General features: G+C 51.5%; 5 protein-coding genes across 5 annotated transcripts; 2 read left to right on the forward strand and 3 right to left on the reverse strand.

The window, feature by feature from the left end:
* Window positions 1-47: 47 nt before the first annotated feature.
* On the reverse strand, window positions 48-3,798 carry A1O3_04850 (uncharacterized protein; the record flags this gene model as incomplete). The annotated part of the gene is made up of 4 exons (XM_007734978.1): window positions 48-203; window positions 255-774; window positions 824-3,585; window positions 3,631-3,798. 4 exons carry the CDS (start codon window positions 3,796-3,798, stop codon window positions 48-50), a joined length of 3,606 nt encoding a protein of 1,201 aa, XP_007733168.1.
* A 512-nt stretch (window positions 3,799-4,310) lies between these two features.
* Window positions 4,311-5,840, forward strand: A1O3_04851 (uncharacterized protein; the record flags this gene model as incomplete). Its single annotated transcript, XM_007734979.1, has 1 exon — window positions 4,311-5,840. The coding sequence occupies one exon, from the start codon at window positions 4,311-4,313 to the stop codon at window positions 5,838-5,840; it is 1,530 nt and encodes a 509-aa protein (XP_007733169.1).
* Window positions 5,841-6,236: 396 nt separating this feature from the next.
* A1O3_04852 (DNA polymerase delta subunit 1) lies at window positions 6,237-9,613 on the reverse strand (the record flags this gene model as incomplete). Its single annotated transcript, XM_007734980.1, has 2 exons — window positions 6,237-9,158; window positions 9,212-9,613. The coding sequence occupies 2 exons, from the start codon at window positions 9,611-9,613 to the stop codon at window positions 6,237-6,239; spliced, it is 3,324 nt and encodes a 1,107-aa protein (XP_007733170.1).
* A 409-nt stretch (window positions 9,614-10,022) lies between these two features.
* On the forward strand, window positions 10,023-10,903 carry A1O3_04853 (uncharacterized protein; the record flags this gene model as incomplete). The annotated part of the gene is made up of 3 exons (XM_007734981.1): window positions 10,023-10,104; window positions 10,343-10,461; window positions 10,511-10,903. The coding sequence occupies 3 exons, from the start codon at window positions 10,023-10,025 to the stop codon at window positions 10,901-10,903; spliced, it is 594 nt and encodes a 197-aa protein (XP_007733171.1).
* A 181-nt stretch (window positions 10,904-11,084) lies between these two features.
* On the reverse strand, window positions 11,085-12,170 carry A1O3_04854 (serine/threonine-protein phosphatase; the record flags this gene model as incomplete). The annotated part of the gene is made up of 3 exons (XM_007734982.1): window positions 11,085-11,809; window positions 11,866-12,099; window positions 12,155-12,170. The coding sequence occupies 3 exons, from the start codon at window positions 12,168-12,170 to the stop codon at window positions 11,085-11,087; spliced, it is 975 nt and encodes a 324-aa protein (XP_007733172.1).
* Between the last annotated feature and the right edge of the window lie 208 nt (window positions 12,171-12,378).

Below are 12,378 nucleotides of genomic sequence, written 5' to 3' on the forward strand. Positions count from 1 at the left end.
GGGTACTGAGATCCATCATTCCATATGAGAGCAGCCTACATAGGTAGCTATGTCTTTGCGACGGCCATTCCGGCCACACCGAGTTCCTTCCTGAGCTCAAGGACTACTGGCCTGTTGTTCTTGACCGGGCCGTTCCAGTTACACAATGCTAGAGTTGGACTGGGGCTGTTCAGATACAGCAGGTCAGCGGCAGTATTACGGACCTGTACATCGATATTAGTCAACGTCCCAATCTGAATGGGGGCAACAACGACCTTCGGCCAACGATGAAGTAATTGGCGTGTTAGTTTGTCCAAGGCCTTGGAACGGAAACTGTCAGCTGCAAGTAGTCTCGAGTAAATATTCAAGGAAGCTTCAGTCCTCTGGAGACTAGACGACGGACCGTGGATCGTCTGCATGATGGTCCAAATATCCTGTGCATTGTCTTCCGGTTCTGTAATGGGCTGAAAGGAGACAAGCCCCTGATCCATCATGAAGCAGAGAAAATCAAGCAGCGGGACTACTTGACGGTCGTCTAGTGCCGCACCTGTGGCTAGCTGCTCCAGGATAAAGGACGAAGTTGCAGCACTCAGCATGTCGCGTTTGCCATGATCCAGAGCTTGCAGATACCAGGCAAAAGCGTTGCTCGCCGCGCGGCAAATCGACTCGGTGCCAGAAGTCGCCGAAGAGACTAAGCCCATGATAAGAGGCTTGCGTGACCAGTCCAGGGAGAGTAGTTCCATGAGCTGTTGGAAATACGGGATGGTAGATACATCTTCCGGATATGGAAAGGTGCTGCCCAACTTAGTCTGTGGTCATCAAGCACGGCAAGCGGGCCACTTACTTCTTCAGCTCTGGCATGGTTGCCTGCGACCGCCAGTAGCTTTCCAGGCATCGCCATGCTCGAAACCGCACGCTGTCCAGCTTTTCAGCTGCTAGCTTCACTAGCACGGGCATAACAGCTTCTGAGGTGCCGTCTAAGATCCGAAGAGCTGCCTCGTTGGAACGGAGGGCGTTGACGGCTTCGAGGCTCTGGAGACGGAGCAACGAGCCGATATCCCCTCTTTGATCATTGGTATAGTCAGTCAGCCCACGGCAGAGTACGTTGGTGATACTTCCTGCATCCACTTGGACAGATCCTGATGCTTCTTCCATGTCCCGCAAGATAACACCCAGGGCTCGCATGGCGTCCACTCTGGTCTCTATCCTATAACTTCCGTTGATGAGACCGATGATGCATGATATAATGCGCTGTTGGAGATCAGACTCGCGGTCTCGTTGCGCAAGATAAGCGTAGATGAGGCTGAGCGACTTGATGCGGCCTTTGCTCGTGAAGGTCGAGGGCGATTGCTCGTTAGGATCGAGCCAGTTTTCGACCATCGCAATATCCGAACGAAGCGAGAGTAGCTTAAAAAGTTCCACGTTGGCGTCGGCACTGGCTTCAACTACTATGTCTCTCCCGCCCGCCACCGTGCAATGGTCGAGCAACATCAAAGCAGATGGCATCCAAGCTTGCTGCTTCCCAGCACCGTCTGATGTTGACGCCGAGAAGCATTTGCAAATGCTGCCAATTAGCGTGGAAATCGCTTCCATCACAAGCTCCAAGTCAGCGGTCACGCGGATGTCCATTTTGCCAGTGAGCTTGTCCAGCTGAAGAAGCTGGTTGCCGTCCTCAAGCATCCACGATGCAGCTGCGAGGGGGTCTTGTTGAGTGAGAGACTCGACTGTTGAGGCTAGAGCTAGGAGTAAGCCATGTCTGGAGCCAGCTGTGCTTCCGATGTTCCATGGCTTCAAATCAAGAACCTGGCAAAGGACGATGTTGGCAACAGATAAAGTCTCCGACGTCGAAAGTGTGTCCGCAAGAATGCGGATAGTTGAAGCAGCCCAACGCCGCTGGTTCACATCCGTAGCCCGCGCACCCCGCCAATCCAGGAGTGCTGACAAGAGAGTTCTGTGATACATGGCGTCAACAGCTGCTGCTTGAGGGGAAACCTCAACCATAGCTCGAGACAGTCGTGCCACTGCATGGTAGTCGACAGTCTGCACGAGAGCTATCCCATGGAGGATGGTGTCCGGATGTCGTCCAATGAGTTCTTGTAGTGCCGCAGATGAAGCTCGTCGAATATTGCCCGACGGATCAAGGCATCCAGAGATGACCATCTTGACTGCTATCAATTGTAAAACACTCTGACATCCTGCGAATTCGGGGGCTTTGGCCTCAACAAAATCCGAGACGCGCACACGAGCAAGCTCGAGAGTGCTGTATTTCCGAGCCAGTGCCCAAAGACCGAAGCAGGCTGCATCTCGAACGCCGACACCGACCGACGTCCCGACATTTGATCGCTGTTCGAATTCCAATCCAAGTATCAAAGCTTGGATGATCTCTGGAAGCAAGCCAGGTGGTGGTGAGCGACGGAATAAGAGATGAGCTAGTGTCAGCATCAATCCATGCCACCGCATTGGATCAACAGCGGATATGTTTTTCTTCATCCCGCCAGCTTCGGAGCCAATCTTATCGGTAATGGGAATGAGATTGTGGCTGTGGAGGTCTTCCAAAAGAACATTTTCTTGCAGACAAGATAGGACGGCTTCGACGACTTCTGCGGACATAGCAGCATCAAGTCTGAGGGCGACCACACTGAGCGCCTTAGCAGCAGACATTCTGACGGGTGTTTCCTTGTCGCTGAGAGTATCGAGGAAGTACTGGATGCTCTCTTCCAGCATCATGTTCAGATGTGCTTCTGGAATCACAACCTTGCTTGAATTTAGGGATATCGCGTGAGTCAAGATAACTCGCAAGATCTTCAAAATCAATTTCCTTGCCGGTGCAGAATCTCGAATAGCCTGATAGTGCTCTCCTGGGTCTGTAGCGAGTTTCAGGACCGCCTGAAAAATCTGTACAAGGTACGGAGCAACTTCTTTGTCTGAGCCAGAATTAGTGATGCCATACAGCAAAGACAGAAGCCCCAGCGCCCTATAATGGCTGAGTACCACCAAGTCTGTGTCAGAAAGTAGTCTCTGCGTAGCATAGTGCACTAGTTTCAGTTGCAAATCGTGAGCTTGCATATCCTTGCGGAGACACAAGCGAACAAGGAGAATACTAGCTGCTTCACGTTCTTTGCCCGGGCTCTCCAGTTGTGAAAATGCAACAGAAGTGATGTCACCTGCAAATCCTGGTAGATCACCAAGAGCCTGAGACAATCTCAGGTCAGGCGGGTTTTCATTGGAGACTGCCATGTTGGCCAGCTCAAAAGGGGCAAGCATCAAGTGGGATAGCCACAACATCATGATGTAGCGTTCTTCCCAGACCATTCCCATGGATGAAGTATTCCAGGCTTTGAAGCTGGACAACATAGGGGCCAAAAACTTGGGTTCGTTGTTCAGCAGGCGCACAATGACCTTCTGGCCTCTGATCTTGCAAAAGGAATAGAGTAGGCGACATATTGCCCGCGGTAACGGGGAGACAGTGGCTGTACCGTGCCTATAGGACTGAGAATAGTGATGACCCGACCTAGTCATGTAGTCAACAAAGGCCTCACTGAGAAGCTGGACATGAGTCGACAGGCCCGGATCGAGCAGTTGGGGCCATTCTTGAAAACGGTCAAGCTAAACTGGTGTTAATCGAAGACTGCACGCTGTCTACCCACGCACAAGACTCACAAGCAGCCTCAATTCCTCGCATTTCGAGTCGAGAACGCGTAGACGCCGCGTGGTCCTTGGGTTGAAAATCAGCAGCGGTAACTTGTGACCGAGTTCCTGCAGAAGCGTGCTCGACGCTTTGTATAGTTTGGCATCGAGGTCGTGTTCAGCAGCGTCCATCGAAGAATGGTTGAGGATGCCTGTCACCACACAAAGAAAGGGTGGTGGACAGGGCCGTGTAGGGAGGATGGAACATGAAACGGGGTCATGTGATCCAGTTTCGAGCTGTGCCGGATGAAGAAAAGCGCCCACCTAGCGCCGACCCTATTTTAAGCTTAATTTGATCAGCATGTTTAACCCCAGTCGCGGTAGGCACGGACATCAAGCCTGAAACCTGGAGTCCGCATGCATCGTTTTCAGCTTCTTTGTTGCGAGTCTGCTCTGCTCAGGTCCCTCGACAAACAAAGAACCTGGTACGCGTCCCTCCCGCTTGTACTCCGTACACCTCCAACATGTGCTCTGCATGTGGGCGAAGTCTACGCCCTGTTCCAGATCCGTTCAGAAGTAGACTACCCCCTTTCGCTTTCGTCGGCCGCTAAACTTCGGTCTGCCCACCTCACCCTCCAGTGTCTTGTTCCCGATTTCGTGTGACTGCAAATAAGAAAGAGCCTCTCTCTTTCACGAAACCAATAATGTCGAGGTCGATCTTTACCTCTGCATTTCGATACCTCTCCGACTTCGTCCGACCTGCGCAGACCCCAACCTCCAACTCCACCGATCCACACGGCCTTACAAGGGGAAGGGAGAGGGAGAAGGACGATGTTTCTGGCGCACAATATGTCAGATCCAGTGGGTTACAGGGCTACGCGAAAAGAAAACGCAAAGCCGAGGAGGAGCATCCCGATGAACAGCCGACAAAACTTGCCAGGAACAAAGATCGACTAGCCTCACTCCCATATGATGGCGATGCTAATTCGAACATGGCCGGTCGTGATGCTGTCACCCGGCTTGCAGTGAACGACAGTACGAGGACGCAGGAAGATATAGACCGAACTTTGATGCCACCTCCGCCTACGCCACATCGATTTGCCAATTACAAGTCCAGGCAGGGCCGGGATTCAAGTACGAATTCGGGATTGGCTACGTGGCGCGATGACGATGCGATATCTTTTGCGTCATCAACATTGGCAAGAAGAAAAATCGATGACATGGATGATCATGCTATGGAAGAAGCAAGAAGACATGCCGCGGCCATCAGGCTACCCCCAAACTCCGGAATCTGGTCACAGACGGAGCGTGAGGTCTTTTTCCATCTTGCCTATCGAGGGTTTGAGGCATTGTTACCGGAGAACTGGATGCTCGATTTCGACACCTTGCCAATCAGCCTCTTTGCAGATGCGAATACCGCAGATCCGGTCGTTATCCACAACGTCAGAGATAATCAATTCCGAGCATGCCATGCCCTCCGTCGACTTTTCGAAGCTGGCCACGACGTCAGAGATCGGACCCACGTTAGCCCCGGCTCAAAACGAGAGAGGATCCTCGAACAGGCGGTGAGACGGTACCTCTACTGGGCCTTGACGGATGTTGGACTTCGGCCTTCGTCAAGCTCAAAATACATCCCTGTTCATGCTGTGGTCACTAAACGTACCGGCCGTTCTACCCTCCAAACCCTGGAGGAGATAGCCATAAAGTTACACGGCCTCTCGCAGCGACATCATCAAGCTCAGGGCGTACATCCCAGTATTGAAGTCTACGATCAGCATACTGGAGACGCAGACGAGACTAGGCTCATGACTGACAACGAGTTCTCACCTACGCTCGTAGGCCTGGTGATCATCTCTTCAGTGCTTGCGATCGTAACACTGAGCCCTTTTTCCGGTCTGGCGCCAGAGAAATCGACCAGTCAGACAGTCTCTCCACCAAATTCTGTCTCCAACCCGTCAACCCATGCCACAGAGTTTAACCCTGATAGATTGAGAATCATCGCAGAGTTTGATTTCAGCCAAAAAGACCAAGACGTCTGGAATGCTCTTGGGGTAGCTATCGTGGCAATGCAGATCCGAAAGGAGGCTTTGAAGGCGAATTTTGGGTTATCGTACGACGATATTGACGTGACCGGTGGCGAAACAATATCGATGGACGGGTCAAGATTTGATGATCTGGATGAAACATCTGGGAATGTCTCCAAATTGGACGTGGACAATGATCCGGATCTTTGAGAGCATTTGGAATGGTATTCGACGTGGATGTGGAAAGGACGTTCCAGGGCTTATATTACTTGACCGGAAGTCCAGCGAGGTGGATACAGTATTCATCGAACGTGGTGAGAGTTACAAATCGCTTCTGGTTCAAGGTCGGCTGGCCCCTAATGTCTTTGAACCGGACTTGGACTCGGCCCAACAGGCGCTGGCGCTCAAGGAGCCACCAGGACAGAGACTAATAAATTCCTCTTTGTTGAACAGCGGAGATACCCAACACAGTTAACGTTGAATCCCTTATTGGTTATCTTAGAGACTATCCATGTTCCCAATCCCCTTCCGAATATGATATGTGCGCCTTTCAAGATACGGAATAACTTGACCATAGTCTCATAAAAACGACGATGCATCTCTCCCCTACCAGATTGCGCCGGCGTCGTGATCGAATCTTGAGAGCTCGCGCCCGCCCTCTTCGACCTCCTTGCGGGCCTTCATGCGCATATAGAAGATTGGGCAATCTCTGGAACTGCACAAAACCTCCGAATGCATGCTGCCCTGGCAACGCTGGCACTGGGTCCAGAGGCGATTGAAGCGAACCTCGAGCTCGCCGATCTTCTTGACATGCTTCGTGTAGAGCTCGCCGATGCGCGGCCGGCAGTTTTCGCAAACGGCACCTTGAGCTTCCTCGGCGCCGACGAGGGGTTTCTTGCAGCCCATGCAGGTCTGGGTCTTTTTGGCGAATTTCATCAATCCACCTAGCGTGGGTACAGCAACGGAGATCGACCGTGTGTGGTCGCCAGCGAGGAGAGAGTTGGCACGCCGCTCGCCTAGAATAGGCTCGAAGATCCTCCCTAAGGGATTCGCCAACTGGTTGTCGAGATAGTATTTGGTGTCGATGGGGACATTGTTCTCTAGAACGTAGATCGGATCTTCAGACTTTTCATAGTTCTTGCTGCCCCCCGCGCCTTTGACAATGACATATGCGACTCGATCTCCAAGGGCAGGTGCTGAACCGGCGTCTCTTTTTTTCATGCGCTCGGCGAGTTCCACGTGTGCTTGTTTAGCCGTATAGTCGCTTTTGCTGAGTGCTTTTGTAATCACCAGCATACTGAGGTCGACCTTGTTTTGTAGGAGATTTGAGATCGTCTCCTTAACGTAGTCCTGCGCTCCGTCCAGATCGCGATCTATCAGAATTTTATTCAAGACTGTCTCAATCACAATCTGAACAAGGCGGCAGTTGTCTCGTCGCACCGTCTCAATGCCCTTGGTGTCCATCTTATCATACTTGTCCGGATTAGTCCAATATAGACCGGCGTACCTCTTCTTGTTGATCAACAGGTAAGGGAAATACACCTTTTCGAACTCCAGCTTGATAGGTTTGATGAACTGCGACGAGACAAAGTCGGCAGCTTCTTGTCCCAATGCCATTGTTTTCCTGAGGTCCTTTTCTCCAAACTTTACCATGACTGAATCAGTATCACCATAAATGACCTGGGCATCGTGTGAGTAGCCGTTGGCGATGGTGTATTTCTGTTCCACCTCATGCTTCGTCTTTTCTATCATTTGTCGGCCGTAGGCGGTCGTACTTGAGGCAATTGCAAGACACGGTAGCTTGCCCACAGTAGCACCTGTGAGACCGTAGACTGAGTTTGCTGATACTTTCAAAGCCAGTTGACGCCCGTTCAAAACGGCCTTTTTGAAAGGATCTTTCTCGACAGCCAGCTCCTTCTTCGCCCTTTTACGTGCGCCCAACAGTTCCTCCAAAATCTGAGAAAGTAATCCTTTCCGAACCTTTGTAGTGCAGAACAGGTCACCGTTGGGCGTCACGATATAGTCTTCATCCTTCTTCAAATTGAGTTTTTCGATGGTGTTCTTGTTCAAGAGGGTGGTGTAGCACAAATTGTGAGCTTGAATGATCGATGGGTACAGAGATGCAAAATCAAGAGTGGCAATAGGAACGTCGTAGTAGCCTCGAATAGGCTCGATAACGGTAGCACCTTCATACTGTTCGTTTGAAGTCTCTTTTTCAAGGTTGGGAATGACTAATTGCTGTTCCAATGCTTTTCGGAAAAGCTGGCTGATGAACTTGACCTGTTGACCTCGAGCTAGGAGGTAGTTGAAGGGGACTCCAGTGACTCTTGCCATCTCGGTGTAGTTGACCAGACACATCAATTTGTCCATGAGTCGTTGCGGTAAATAGGCATCCTTGAGACAGTACACGGCTAATCGGCGCCTCGAATCTGGCGTGCCGTTAAACAGTTCGGTGATCATGGTATGGTGGACATCCTCCTTCTGCTCTCCAAGGAAATGCGCACACACTGAGTTGAGGGTGTAGCTGCGCAACTGATAGTCTCTCTGGACGAGCTGTAGCAGATCCAGTTGGATTCGTCCGTTAGTGTTGGTACTTTTCGTGTCACGGTTGCCCATCTGCTTGCTGGAAAAGTTGTCGTTTTTCGCGTGGGAAACCACACTCTTCAGACGTGACCAGTATGGAAATTTTGTCAGTTTCAAATGCCTTGCTCTATCGAGTAGGTAGGGGAAATCGAAGTTGGCGATGTTGTAACCGATGATAACATCCGGGTCGACCTTCTCGAGAAAATCTCTCCAAGCCATCAGCATCTGGGATTCCGAACTATGTTCATAGATCTTGGTATTGACGATCAAGCTGCAAGTATCCAACACGAAAACGTTTCGAATAAATGGCTTCGAGTCTCCATACTTGGTCACAACGTTGGCGATTTGGATGACAGGGTCGTGGATGGCTTCAGGGAACACCCCTTTTCGACCGGCACATTCAATATCAAACGACAGGATCCGCAAAGGGGCCATTTTGGCCCATTCGCCCTCGGGCCCGTGCGCGATCAGATCCCGGTAATGGCAGTATGCCTCGATCTGACAATGTGATTGGCGTTCATGTTGAGGCAACACATGATATTTCTGCGGAGGGACCTCGATCCAAGACATTCCGGCGACCCCAGTATCGATCATGAACCGCAAAACATATTGGATGCTGTCGTAGGTCCGAATTTTGTTGTCTTCGACCTTCCACATCCCTTTGTAGTTGGCTTGACCATCCTCGATCGCCGAGCGTAGTCTGCTGATGTATTTGGGTTCCGTCACTGTGACCTTCAAATATGGACTTTTCTGGTTGCCTTGAAATCCAAACAGGTTTTCCCGGAGCACCATTTGCACAGAATGGATGGCGGGCTGGTGTTGAGCAAGCTGGCTTTCAAGGTACGCCTTATAGCCCTCGACATCTTGCCTCTGGAAACTGATTGGTGCTGGAACGTACAGGTAATGGAGGAAGTCGGTGACGTGGAGAAGGATGGAGTGTCCGGTCTGCCACGCAGTCAGTCACTGTGTCGTGTAAAAGTCGCAGGGCTTGCTCTCACCTCAGAGACGCCAAACATCTTCAGCGTCGTCCTTCCACCATGAAGCGTGCCCTCTTCAACCTCGATTTGCTGGAAGGTCAGGGTATCTCTCTGGGCGTCAAAGTCATCCAGGCTGGGTCTCTCCCATTGCTGGTCCTTTTCGGAATTACTCTCCCTCAACCCATTAATATCCTGGGTCATCTTCTCCAGTACTTCTGTTTCAAACTGGCTCTTGGGCTGGCTCGAGCCCAGCTTCGATCTGAGGCCATTGGGACCTATCTGAGACGAGCGGAAACTGACGTTTGGACCGTTCACATTGAGCTTTCGCTTCTTTGTGGAGGGAGGGGATTTGACAACATTGTGCGTGTTAGTGGCGTCCGTAAGCACCCTCTTCTTAGGCTGGTCTGTCACGCGTCCAGGCATGATGGCAACGTGTAGGGAAACAAGATCGGTATACAACTAGAGAGGATGGAAAGTCGGGTTGGTAATGGGTAATAATGTCGCGCCTATGTCGCGTCAGGACATTTGCGCGTCATGCTCTAAAGCAGCAAGCACGGTGGGGTCACTCACTGGTTTGCCAGGTTTGCTCGGTTTGCCATGTTTGCCATAGTAGTAGTGGAGATTCCCCAACCAAACTAACGACAATCTTGCTCTCCCCCTGGGTCCGGACTGACCGCCTCCAGCTCAGACCAGCATTGATATCACTCTCCCTTTGTCACATTTGTTTGGTGCCCAGCCATTCCTTATTCCAGAGAGAGACGTCTCAGGATCCGAACCGCCCGCCCATCCCCAAGTCCACGACCAAGATCTCTTTTCTCTCGGGTTCGCCAACATGGCCGACGACCTCACCGTAGACAGAACCCCAGGTTTCAAGGTGGGGGAGAAGAAAACATTGGACGAATATCAGAAACTCGGTGAGTCCCGCAGTCATTCCCGTACCTGCTGTTGTCTGGTGGGTGTCGTTCATACACGGGCCATCTGCAGATCGACACAGGCCATTAGGAAGCTGAGTTAGTGGCTCCTGTGCGACGGACGGACTCTCTACCATGTCATTCTTCTCGACCACTACAATCGCAAGCCCTCAGCAGCCCCTTGGGGCGGGGAAAACATAGAAATCGTCCATCCAAGGCCCAACTGACCTATTATCTGCAGATCAAGAAGACGAGGCCTTGAATAGGTGGAAGGCGTCTCTAGGCATTGGCATTGCTCAAGGCCAGTCCATCTCTGACCCCAACGACCCTCGCCTGTGCATCATCAAATCCCTTGCCTTGGTAGGTGACACGCGCACGCTTTGGTCAACAGCGACCAACGAACAAGCAGGAAGTCGAAGGCCGACCCGACATCACCATCGACCTCACGCAGCCAGGCGCACTCGAGTCGCTGAAGGGCAAGCCCTTTACCATCAAGGAGGGTAGTACATATCAAATGAAGGCGGTCTTTGTCGTCCAGCACCAAGTTCTATCCGGCCTCAAGTACATCCAGTCTGTCAAGCGGAAAGGTATTCGGGTAGGCAAGGACCAAGAGATGATCGGCAGCTACGCGCCCAACACCGTCGACAAACCAACACACACCAAGAAGTTCGCCCCGGAAGAGGCCCCCTCAGGTATGATGGCTCGAGGCCATTACGAAGCAGTCTCTCGGTTCGTCGACGACGATGACGTGACCCATCTCAAATTCGAGTGGTCCTTTGACATCGCCAAAGATTGGAAATGATTTCGCCAGAGTATCGAGAAGCGAAGGCGCGACTTTGAAATGCCACATACCGAGAAATCGACACCAGCGACATCTATGCTGCAAAATCCCTATATGAAGCATTTCGGCATTTGGCCGGAAACGTGGCCTCGATGCATGAATGACCCTGCAAGAGTGCTCGACGATCGAGATGATTCAATGGCTAGAGAAAGTATTCAATGTGAGACCCTTGGCCGTCCTTCGCCTGACTCTGTTGTTGTTGTTGCTGTTGCTCGTTCCGATGCATGTCATTCTCGGGGGCGGCATCAAAGATATTGAAATATCGATCCCCCGCATCGCTTACTTCGAGCACGCTGGCCAGATTCCCACACCGGTAGCAATAGTTCGGCGCACTCCAAACAGTGCTGAGTCGGTCGTCGTACAGAATCTGATAGCCTTCCTGACACAGTTGATGCGCTCGAAGGATGTGAGACATGCTGTTGACCTGTAGGAATTTCTTGACCACATCGCCTCCAAAAGTATACCCAGCGCCTCGTGGTGATAGAGAGAACTCGTCCCGTTCTGAGTCCGGGTCTGACCAAACCAAATCCGCCATCGGCCCCTCATGAGGTATCTCCCGATATCTATCAATGATCTTGATCTGGTCGATCGAATGAATGGAAGGCGACAGGCCGCCGTGAACGCAAAAGATCTGGTTGTTGATGACCACGCTCAATGTAAGGAAGTCGAACATGTCTGTGAAATAGTGCCAAACATTGGCATTGCCATATTTCCGTGCACACTCCGTGTAGAAACCATAAGATTGTGTGACGCCTCGTGATTCATGATTACCGCGAATGAGGTGAACGCGTTGTGGGTATCGTAACTTTAAGCAGACAAGCAGGGAAATTGTCTCGACGCTGAAAAGGCCGCGGTCGACATAGTCGCCTAGATTCCAGTCAGGGGAGGAGTCGCCTCATTGCCAGCTGGCCACAGGTCCATACCTAGAAAAAGATAATTTGTATCCGGACAGAAGCCCCCGATCTTGAAGATCTCCAGCATGTCAAAGAACTGGCCATGGATGTCCCCAACGACGGTCACCGGGGCAGAGATGTGTACCACATTGCTTTCTTTCATCAGCATCTCCTTCGCCTTTGCGCATATTGCTTCAATCAAGGATTCGGCCAGGAGATTCTTTTTGTAGAGCTGTGAGATGCATTCGTCGAGATCGATACTGACTGAGAAGGATTGAAATTAGTGACAGGCGTCGCCGCGGGATTGTCTGGAACCCACCAGGTAAGCCAGGCATTGTGACCGTTTTCTTCAAGCTCGAAACGCCAAAGTTGCCTGGTCGGAGGCGTGCGCGGTTAGGGAAAGTTCCTCGGTAAGCAAGAGGACTTGCGCTGCTCTCTCATGGTGCTGGTTCGAGAGAAGGGAAAACTGTCACTGTCGTGGGTGAGAAGCAGGACGGTGCCTGTCAACTCCAAAGAGAAGAATACAGGTCGGGCATCAGTTGG

Source organism: Capronia epimyces (genome assembly GCF_000585565.1).
Source record: "Capronia epimyces CBS 606.96 chromosome Unknown aczIQ-supercont1.4, whole genome shotgun sequence".
Taxonomy (NCBI): Eukaryota; Fungi; Ascomycota; class Eurotiomycetes; order Chaetothyriales; family Herpotrichiellaceae; genus Capronia; species Capronia epimyces.